General features: G+C 37.7%; 1 protein-coding gene across 1 annotated transcript in view; it reads left to right on the forward strand.

Annotated features, from left to right (window-relative positions):
• The window catches only part of VPS50 (VPS50 subunit of EARP/GARPII complex), a gene marked incomplete at its 5' end in the record, with an annotated part of 100,849 nt that overhangs the window by 28,313 nt on the left and 61,088 nt on the right, over positions 1-11,448 (forward strand). The window contains 3 exon segments of the mRNA XM_035896985.1: positions 1-31; positions 2,878-3,018; positions 7,565-7,700. The exon segment at positions 1-31 is cut by the window's left edge and continues 14 nt beyond it. Of these exon segments, the coding sequence (XP_035752878.1) occupies positions 1-31; positions 2,878-3,018; positions 7,565-7,700 (308 nt within the window).

Genomic DNA, 11,448 nt, shown 5'->3' on the forward strand with positions numbered 1-11,448 from the left:
GCAGGCTTACAGGCTGCTTGGAAAAACACAGGTTAGTACTCATGTTCTGAGTAAGTCGCAAAGAACAGCAGTATAACAGCATGAAGCTTTGAGTGCTGTGACAGAAATTTATTTTCCTAATTTTCATGGTTTAACCCCAACCAGCAATTAAACACCACACAGCCTCTCCCTCACTCACCATGGTGGGGTGTGAGAGAGAACTGGAAGAGCAAAAGTGAGAAAACTCGTGGGTCGAGATAAAGACAGTTTAATAGGGAACGCAAAAGCCACGCACGCGAGCAAAGCAAAGCAAGGAATTCATTCAGTGCTTCCCAAGGGCAGGCAGGTGCTCAGCCATCCCCAGGAAAGCAGGGCTCCATCATGCGTAACGGTTACTTGGGAAGACAAACGCCATCACTCTGAATGTCATTGTCCCTGTCCCCCTCCCACCTCCCCTTCCTTATTCTTCCCCAGCTGTATGTGCTGAGTGTGACATCATACCTTAGGGTATCAATGTGGTGTGGAATATCCCCTTGGTCAGTTGGGGTCAGCTGTCCCAGCTGTGCCCCCTCCCAGCTTCTTGTGCACCCCCAGCCTGCTCGCTGGTGGGGTGTGGTGAGAGGCAGAAAAGGCCTTGGCTCTGTGTGAGCCCTGCTCAGCAGTAACGAAAACATCTCTTGTGTTGTCAACATTGTTCACAGCACAAACCCCAAATATAGACCCATACCAGCTAATATGAAGGAAATTAAGCCTATCCCAGCCAAAACCAGCATGCTATTGCTGATGAATCTTGCTGAGTATACAAAGGCTTTTATAATGCTCAGATAATTTAACAATACTTGCTAAAGGTAAACTATGTGTTACTGTAGCTTTTTGGACATGGTATAACTGTAAAAGTTCCGTATTTCAGCTCTGTTTATAATGCTATTTGCATTTGGGCATGTGAGTACTATTTTTTTATAGCTAGGTCCATGTGACTGAGTTGTGCACAACCTGTATCTTGCATGTGTGCATTCCCATTTTAAATTGTACTTGAATGCCACAGGAATGAAGGTATCAGGAGATGTTTTGTTGGCAACAAAATATGACACGAGGCATGTCAAACTCATACTGTGGATATGTTCTAGGAGTTAAATCTCTGTGTGCCTAGAGCCTTTATTTATATAAATAGTAGGTCTAAACTCACCAATAGGATGTAGTTCTCTTCTGTTGGTGCACTACCTTGACGCTTAGGATGGTTTCTCTGGGGAGGTGGTGAACCCATTTCCTTCTGAAACAGATATGAAGTGTGGGAGCCAAGTACCAAGCTCCTGTGAAGTAAAGAGGGGTAAGGAGACGAAAAAGTCCTGGAGGCATCTTTTATCAGTGATCAGTGTTCATAACATAGTGAGGCTAAATGTGGTGGTGCCAATGTAGCGATGAAGTTTTGCTTAGAGAAGACATTTCTTCAGAAAGCTGGAGCTGCTGAAGATCATGTCAAAATGCCTGTCTGCTGATAAAGACAGGACAAGAACGCCATTCGTTTTTATTATGCTTGGGTTTTTTTAATATTGTTTCTCACTGTTCAGAAGTGTGTCTGACATTAGAATGCCTTTTTTGGGGTTGTTTTTAAATTTTTGTTTGGTTTTTGTTTCTTCCTAATGAGAACCTTTCTAGCGAAGTTGAGTTCTTTTTCCGTGGCTTGACTGTGATAACAGTGTAGCTCTGCAGTAAGGATACTTCCCATGCTTTGACAATGTGCAGAATTATTGGAGTGCCTAAAGACTGAAACTTTAAATCAGGGAAGATTAATTAGACTTTTCCTTTTTTAGTGCATTGTATGCAATTTCTGTAGATTTCAAGTAGATACAATGCACTTACTGCTCTGAAGTCTAGTGCATGGTACATTGAGAAAGGCAGATTTTTTTTGTTAGAGAGGAATGAAGTTTCTGAACAAAACAAACATTTATTACTGCATGGTTTTGCCTGCTCTGTTCTCATGATAGTGACTTGGTTTTGTCATTATTTTTATTATTATAAAAATGTGTGTTTTGAACTTGTTCTAAAAAGAGTTTGGTTGCATCATTATTGAAATATCTCCTAATATACTGATTATTAGCGTCTTGAAACAGAGAGAAAATTCAGTGTCTGAAATGGACTAATGCTATCTCCAGTTCATTAACAAAGGATCAGGGAAACAGCCCGACCTGAAACTCGGGCATGGTTATGGCAAAACTTGTATGTTATATAGTCATCGGTGTTTAGTGCAGGTACTGATTTTTTTTTTTTTTTTTTTCTGAAAAAAGTAAGTTTTGTTAAGCAGATGTCATATTTTGTTTTTATGGCAAAGTGGGGTTTTGTAAGGAATTTACTGTTGTGATGTGCATACCTTTCTGTAGCACTTAATCCTACTTTATATTCTTTAAGGCAGAATTCATTTTGGCAAGTGGATGGATTGAAGACTTTGTAATTGTGGTTTTAGTTTTATTAATTGCAAAAGAAATATATTTATTTTAGTTGGAAGTGTTTCCAATGGGAAAGATAGCACTGATATCAACTAATTTCTTTTTGACACATTCATCAATGGTTGGGAGGGTAAATGAATGAATGAGTAAATTCTATAATTAAATATATTATATACATGTAAAATTAATATTTACTAGTGATAATCTCACAAACTGGTGAGTTACAGAGAGAAGATGTCAGAGGAAACGAATTTTACTGGTAATACCTGAACTCTTTTACATTACCATGTTGTAATACTGCAAAGTTCTATGTGAGGTATTTTTGAAACAAAGATTGGAGGCCATGCTTACTATCTCCTGTGTTCAGTACTGAAAAAGACTTACATTAAAAGACTATGGCATATGACAAATTGAATTTTACTATTTGATTTTTATGTTACTCCTTTTCTTTCAGACAGCAATGGACCAGTTACATATGCACTTCACTCAAGCCATTCACAACACTGTATTTCAAGTGGTCCTTGGATATGTGGAGCTGTGTGCAGGAAACACAGACACCAAGTTTCAGAAGTTACAGTACAAAGACCTGTGTACAGTATGTAATTCTTGCATATATGTATATTTTTTAAGCTGAATTTTTCCACTGTTGTAAGTGTACCCTATGTAAGTAGGGACTCGATTATTAAAGTAACCTTGCAGCTACTATAGTTTCTTAATACCACTCGGAGGCTAATTGAGAGATTGGTTATTCACAACTTAATGCTGGTTTTGATTGCACTAAACCTTAACACTTTGGAGTTAGTGTACACACCCTCTAAATAAATGTAAAGAAGTGAATCGTAGGATACAAACAGGAGATCAAGATTTCAGAATTCCCATGTCTTCAGTGTAATACACTACTTACTAGAATCACTGTTAGCTTTGAACTTTATTTCAGTGCATTTCGGCAGTATTCACAATTTCAGTAAGGATTCTTGTAAAGACGCTAACTTAATTGGAGTCTTCCCACTACTCCTAACTGTATCAGGTTCATTGCACTTTTAGTTTCAAGGTAAGGGACAGCTGTAATATTGAGATACAAAAGCCTGATTATAGGCAGATCACAGACTGGGCATAACCACGTATTTTCCTCTAGTATTTTAGATGCAGTTTCTTGCATGTGTATATTTAGTTTATTTTTTAAAAAATGTTGTTAGAATTAATTACTGTATTTTGAGTAGTATTTTTAGTTCACTCTTTAATTCTTTAACTTCTGATCTTACTGTTACACCCTGAGAAATTTTCTTAAACTTTGGTGGTGGGGAGAGAGGGTGTGAGATATTTTAGGTGGTTGTCACATTGATATAAAACTGTGTTTGTCTCGAATGTTTGTTTGTTTCAGTCACAGACTCAGTCCTCATCGTATTTCATCAACTGAAGGGCCCACCCCATCAGTTGCAATGTATTAAATAAAATAGAGTCACAAGGACAGTAAAGTTCATATTCTGAAACTCGTCCCTTTCACGTCTCAGATCTCCTGGGACTGTGTAGCTTCAACTTGTAAACAGCACACCTGTATTGAAAACTGTTTCATTGTGAAGGGGTGTCCCTTTGACTTAAAAGGCTTACATAATCTAAGAGCCTTCATGTGAGTGAAAGTGGATTATGAAAAATTAATTTATTGGGAGTAATTGACGTAAGTATTAGTGAACAGAATGAGTAAGATTCCAGATAGGTTGTATTTGCACTTCACTGAGATGAATTCTGGTTGAAGAAAGCCAGCAAACCCTGATCTCTCTTCTCCAGGCTGCAGCCCTTTTGTACTTCTGCTTTAACTCTTTAGAGGGTGTTTTTGTTTTAATTTCTTAGTTTCTAATGCTCTTTTTTCCCCGAGGTGTTTTTTTTTTTTTGCTTTATACTCCTATATGCCCTTCAGTATTATTTCTCATTCTTTGCTAAAATTTATGATACCAAGCCCATTTATTTACACTTACAAATGGTATTACTGAGCTCCTCATGGCATCTTCTAAAATACAGATTGCGTGGTGCTGTTGATCCTTACCCTTTACAGTGCAGAAGGATCTTTTGGATCGCTGGAAATGCCATATTTTGTAACACATAGAAAGAGAGTCGTTTTAACTGTATGGTTACAAAATTACTACCTTGTTATTTCTGCTTGGTTTTCCTTCTGCAAAACCCTCATGAGATGCTTCTTTAGTTATGTGAGCCTGCAATAGCTGGAATCTGGCTGTATGTATAAAGGAAGGTGCCTAAAACTTTAGGAGTATAATGTACTATGAATTCTACAGTAATTTCCTTGAAATGTATTGATTTTTTTACTTTTCATTACTCTCTTGGTAACAATTAGGTATTTAGGGACAGGCTGCAGATAGGAAATCTTGGTCTCTGTTACAAACTATGCTGTTCAGTGATGGTTACCTGTTACAGTGCATTTGTGGAAATCAGAGCTCTGAATAAGCTGGACTATCATAGTAATTCCATTTTTAACTTTCTGTAGAAAAAATACCGACAGATTTTCATCTCTTGCATTCAGTTGTCAGGGAATAAATTGTTTAAGACTAAAATAAGAGCCTTTTTCTGTCTGGTTCCGGTGGGAACCCTCTTCAACCTGTCTACACCGTTAAGCTAGGATGCTCTTAACGTGTAAGTGGTTATGGAGTGCTTACTCTAATTAAACAATGGAAGTCATACAAAATTGAAGTCTTTCATTTTGGGCAGTTCTCCTGTTGTGTATTTCTAAAAATCTTTCTAAATGAACTCATTTAGCTCATTTCCATTTTACGTGGGTAGTGGGGGACTAGGGTGGGTTTTTTTCTTTGTTTTAATTTTTTTGTTTTGTTTCTTTCTTTTCTGGAAGTCAGATACTGTATTTTACAAGGTGCAGTTTTTTAAAAGACTAACATTTTCAGTAATTTTTAGCCATTTACATAAGTTATGTGACTGTGTACTCTGAGTCACTATTTCCTTGTTGAGCATTTATTTTCCTAGTGATATGCTATGCTTCTAACTCTTGCATCCCTTCTCCTTTTGAATACTTCTGGAACAGGAGAGAGTTTGGCTGCTTCATCTTGAAGTTTTGATTTTCTTTATTCTGGCATAAGTTCAAAGAAATTCAGTTGTTTATTTCCTTAGTCTAAATGGAATTATCTTGGTATTTAGTAAGTGATCCTTTCCTCCTGGCCACCTGGAAGCCAATATTTCTTCAAGTATAGTGATCTGCACAACCAAAGTTCAGATTTTATAGCTACTAAATGCCTTATTATATTTCAGAATACAGCAAGGGTAACATTTTCTGATGAGTTGGCAGAGAAAATTGCTGAAACAACTGTTGAAATGTCAGGGTGACTTATTTAAATTATAAACTTATTACCCTATTTTTTTTCCATCGTTAGCAAAAGTCTGTAGTATCTGAGATTGAAGTGTCTCAATAATGCAGTCAGTAATGTATATCAACTCTCCAATTAAAGGGTGTTTTAGAAAAAAAGTATTCTCAATTGTTACTTTCTTTATGCACCAAGAACTTGACTTTTTCTTTTGTTTGTTGGTATGTCCAGAATGCTTTATTTATATCCTTGAGGCAGCTCTGGTTTGATAGGGAACAGAACTATAATAATAATTCATTTACCCAAGCAAACTGAAGAGACCTAATGATTAATACGAGGCCTCCAGATACTTTTGCTAGTGACATATATTAATGCTAATGAACAGTTTCTGTGCGTCCTTAATCATAAGTAGAGTGCAGGAGGATATGGCTTGGGCAGTATGTGCTACTGCCAGGAGCATTATTTAAGCTTAGAAAGCAAGGGAACATGATTAAATAGAAAGTAAAGACAGGTAGTTTATAATTGTTTTTACCTGAAAGCTGAAAAATAGGAGGGGCTGAGTGATGCATCTGCATTTGTGAAGAAATCTGTCCAGTCTAATGTTTATTATCCAACAAATGTAATAGGCTTATCAAGGCTTTGTTGCAATTCATTGCTCAGGAAGGACACTCAGTGCTGAGAAACACAGTTACATCAGTGGATGAGGATGCAATTCAGAGGGAATTGATTGCTTTGATTAAGGGTTTGCTCTGTATAGAATCCATGGTTGATTATTTTGGTGGTTATGCGGACATCACTCTTGCAGAAGCTGTTACTAATTTTGAAGAGTTTTGTTGTAACTGTAATGCCAAAGCTTTTATATCATCTTGCATATATGATTTTGGGTTAGCATGCAGTACCCACATGGTAAAAGCTAACTAGCCTTGGGGAAGTCAACTGTGGACACTGAAGTAGCAGTGGGAACATATGAGCTGTTTTCTATAACAGTGTTAAAGCGCTGATTTCTAGACTTCTCTGAGAGCGTTTAAATAATAATGTAATTGAAATCACAGTTGTGCAGCTGGACTTTGCCCTTGTTTGTAATCTGTGAGTCTGTGCTTCTTCACAGCAAGTGAGACAGGGTGGCCTACCATTGCCACTCAGATAAGCAATGTATTTTACAGTCTTTTCTTTACCCTTCTCAAATTCATCCCTTTACCTGACAGTCTCATCCTAGATATTTCTACTGCGTATATATCTCTCTGATACAATATTGATACTCTTCACCTAACGAATACCTTAAATCACAATAGCTCTTTGCAGCAGGATAGACTGGGGAGGTAGGACAGCTGCCATCTACGTTTGTTTGTTTCTTTGGCTTTTAAACTACTTCTTTATACAGCATTCAATCCAATAGGACATCAGCCAGGGTGGCTTCTATATACTACTGAAGTACAAGTATCTCTATCATTGAACTGTCACAGTGTCTGCATGCCATGGGGGTGGCTGCATCCCTCTTTGATGGCGAGATGCACTGACTGTTAGACTGTATGGCTTTACTTTTGTGTCTACCTTGCTGTTCCATAAATATAAGAGGTGGTTAATATATGGGCCAATTGAAAGAAAAAAAAAAAAAGCACTAACAAATAAACTTTGCCCTTTTAGGCAGCATTTGATTAGTTGACTAAAATCAGGCATACTTTCAAATACTTTTGAAAAGAAAACTAACATACTTCAAGCACCTCAGCTCTATGAATATGGAGGGTTTTGTATAGTTTGTTTTGCCTCTGCAAAAATGAACACACTTATTAAGTTTCACAATATTTTGTTTTTCTGTAGCATATTACATCAGACAGCTACATCCCATGCCTTGCTGATCTCTGCAAAGCCCTCTGGGAAGTCATGCTCAGTTACTACAGAACGATGCAGTGGCATGAGGATCATGACCAAGATGAGGCAGCAGCTGTGTCTACTGGTAAGAAACTGTTCTGGAAACAAAGCTTCTGATATTTGGAAATAACTTTTCTTATGCTTGAGTTGTTTTGTGTGTCAGTACATTTGTGATCTTGATTCAGTGCCTTCAGCGTTATTGCTTATACTGTGCAGTAAGGACTTAGATGCTGGGTTTTGTAGTCTTTAGTATGAGGTTCATTTTTTAATGAATACGTGTATGTGCCATTATTACAGATGTAAACAGTTTTATTTTAAACAGTGCTTATTGTTGAGCTGGAAGTCAGCTGTGGTAGATGACTGCAGAATCTGAGGAGTTTTCCCTTTAATATAGGACCAATGTGAAATTTCAGATTTTTTGATTCATGTTGAAATTTTCACTGCATATTAAGCTTAATAGATTGGGATACCTGATTGTGTACTAGGAAAGGTGACTGAAACAGCAGGGAATGAATCTGTTCTAAATCTGTTGTGATTTTCAGGAAATCCAGTTTCCTGAATGTTGTATGTCATCCATACTAGTGAATCCATCCTAACATATGGTTACAATTTCCTTGATTACCTTTACAGGAAAAGGCGAACACTACATCTTAAAGTATAGTTTTGGTTTTCTTTTATTGTTGTTCCAGTTTGTGTTTTTTGGGGCAGAAGGATAAAACCTTTGTCTGTTGTCTAAGTCTGAAGTACATTTTGCTGGACATATTCTAAGTTAATATAAAAGGCCTGAGGACAGACTTTATTTCCCCACTAACCCAAGATACTTGTGTTTGGCAGAGGGCAGAGTGTGAAATTTACAGTATTAAGATTTATGCAAAACTTCTATTTATTTGAATCAGGCAGGATTGCTCTTTTCTGACTGAAAAGGAGGCTTCTGTCAAAGGACAAGGACTGTAGGATTTGCTGCTAAAGTTATTTTTCCTTGTCTGCTTTGTGTAAAACTTGTGTCCTTTATGTTAGACGATAAGAAGAAAGGGAAAAAAAATTGGAAATAGAAGTAAAGAACAGATCTTGGAATACTGTGCTTCATACAATGTATTTGAAATCCAACATTTCTTTCAAAAGTCAGATTTATTACAGATTTTAAGTCTTAAAAAGAATGAAATTTATGCTAATAAACATTGTCTTCCTACTTTAAATTTGAAAAATTAATGAAAATATTTTCTTCAGTGTCCTTCCCATATTGTGTGGAATCTTAAAAAAAAATGTAAAAATTATGGACTTGTTGAAACTGTCATTTCAAATGAAAGTTTTTATATCGGAATTAAAATTCATAATTGAAATATTTAATTTTGAGATGCACCACGTGAAGAAAGATTCTGACGTTTTAAGTGAATTACCCATTCTCAATAATATTTACTTTTAAATTTAAAATAACTTCAGATAATTACATTTCCTTCTCTTGTTTTCATTTTGTTGTGCTCTTTGCATAGTAAAATAAAGTAGGTATCATAAAGAGTTCATTGCATGGAAACGTTATCACAGTAGACTACTTGGTCAGCTTGAGACGTAATTTTAAAAGTAGTTCCCTTTAGTGTGGTTACTTGTGGTATCCTGAAGAAAGAAAATCACTTGCATGGCAAAACCTTTTAAAGGAACCATTAAGCCTAATAAATTGGTATATTCAGTCACATGAGTAATTTTAAATGCATTGCTTTTTAAATGTGTGCCAGAGTGTTTTGGTATGTTTACTACTAATGCACTAAATCTTCTGTCACTCAATTTTTAAGTTTCTGGGGACATTGTAGCTTTAATGTATAACTAGAATATATTTGAGCTATGAATCACTTTTTCAAATACGTCAGCAATGATAAAGTACACAAAAGGGAATTTCACAAGTATAATTTGATTTCAGAGGGACTATAAATATCTACCACATGTCTGTTTTTTCTAAAAGTCATTGCTAATGCTGTAGGAGTTTTTAAACCTGTACATGGAAATCTCATTCCATATTTATTGATATAATAGCTATGATGTGTGCTAAAGCCAAATAGTAAAATTCCTGTAGAATGGGCAGGTTTGTCAGAAGGAACCATGGAGGCGGTTGAGGAGATTATGCTAAAATTGTTCCCTCAATTAAACTCCATAGACTGGAGCAATAGAAGGAGCAGTCTTAACTGTTGTACGTGTATCTGGCTTTTATCATTTTGAGAACTCAAAGCTGTCCCAGTATTTTTCTCTTGTGCCAGTTAGTGTCAGCAGTCGTACAAAGTACCTTAAATGGGTCAAGGGACTCTTGATCTTAGGGCACTAACCCAGCTTTAGAAGTGAGAAGTCGGACTTAGAAGACATGAATTATATAGCTCTTTCTATTTTAATAGTGAAGCTTATCCAAAAGAAGTACTGCATGGATTATGGAAAGGAGGTTGCACTTCATCTGGATCATGTGTCATGCATTTGTGATTATTAATGCCTGTTACAGATGTTCAAATGTATTTTGTATAACTTGTAAATAATTGCCCCTTTGCATTTCTGAGGAAAGAGGTGTGTCTGCTTTATATAAACAATGAGCAGTTACCGAAAGATCCAGATGGAGTCCGGTGCACATGACCCATGTGGCAGAAGTTTGTACAGAGTGTACCATCACTGTATGCCAACTCATTGGCAGTAATGACCTGGAAAGACAGGGAGGGACTAACAGTGAATGAATTGGCTGGCCAACTCTGGCAATACGAAGAAAATAATTTCTTCCTCCCTCCTGTCGCCTGTGGAGAAACTGTCATGGAAGGTCCACCAACTCAGAAGAGGATATGTCCTACTCCCCACTTGTATGGACTAGTACCTTAGCTATTAGGAGTAAGCATTCCTCTGCTCACAAGAGAGGAAATAGTGGGTACACACCATGGGCCATCCTGTGGTTCTACCTGCATGACCATGGAGAGGACATGAAGAAGTGGGATGGAAAAAATCTACCTCGACCTTAGAGGCACAGGTACATGAGGTGTAAGGAAAAGCAATTACAAGTGGGGGTTCTTCCAGGAAAATTGCTGCCTCAGTTTCCAATAGGCAGTTCCCCAGACAAAGCAGAAGGGCTGATCTTACTTCTGATCTTAATGAGGGGACTTCTGACTTGTATTTACAAGAAATGAGTAATTAATATTATGACCAGAACTGGAAGGGCCCTGCTTCCAGTCAGGTGGAGGAAAGGGACAACTGGGTTTACTGGACTGTGTGGATTTGATGGCCTGGCACATCAGACCTACAGGAGAATATGGCTCTAGTGGACACTGATGCACAGTGTACCCTAATGCCATCAAGCTATACAGGGGCAGAACCCATCTGTATTTCTGCATTGACAGGAGGATCCCAACAGCTAACTGTACTGGAAACTTAAGTGAGCCTAACTGGGAAAGAGCGGCAGAAGCACCCCATTGTGACTGGCCCGGAGGCTTGGTGCATCCTTGGCATAGACTACCTCAGGAGAGGGTATTTCAAGGACCCAAAAGGATACTGGTGGGCTCTTGTTATAGCTGCCTTGGAGACGGAGGAAATTAAAAAGCTGTCCACCTTGCCCGGTCTCTTTGAGGACCCTTCTGTCATGGGGTTGCTAAGGGTTGAAGAATAACAGGTGCCGATTGCCATCACTACTAGTGCACTGGTGGCAATGTCGCACCAGCTGAGACTCCCTGACTCCCATCCATAAGCTGATTTTTCGACTGGAGAGTCAAGGAGTGATCGGCAAAACTCGCTCACCCTTTCACAGTCCCATATGGCCAGTGCGAAAGTAATGGAGAGTGGAGACTGACAGTAGACTATCATGGCCTGAATGAAGTCGT

Source organism: Egretta garzetta, unplaced genomic scaffold (assembly GCF_000687185.1).
Source record: "Egretta garzetta isolate BGI_Z169 unplaced genomic scaffold, ASM68718v1 scaffold30, whole genome shotgun sequence".
NCBI classification, from domain to species: domain Eukaryota; kingdom Metazoa; phylum Chordata; class Aves; order Pelecaniformes; family Ardeidae; genus Egretta; species Egretta garzetta.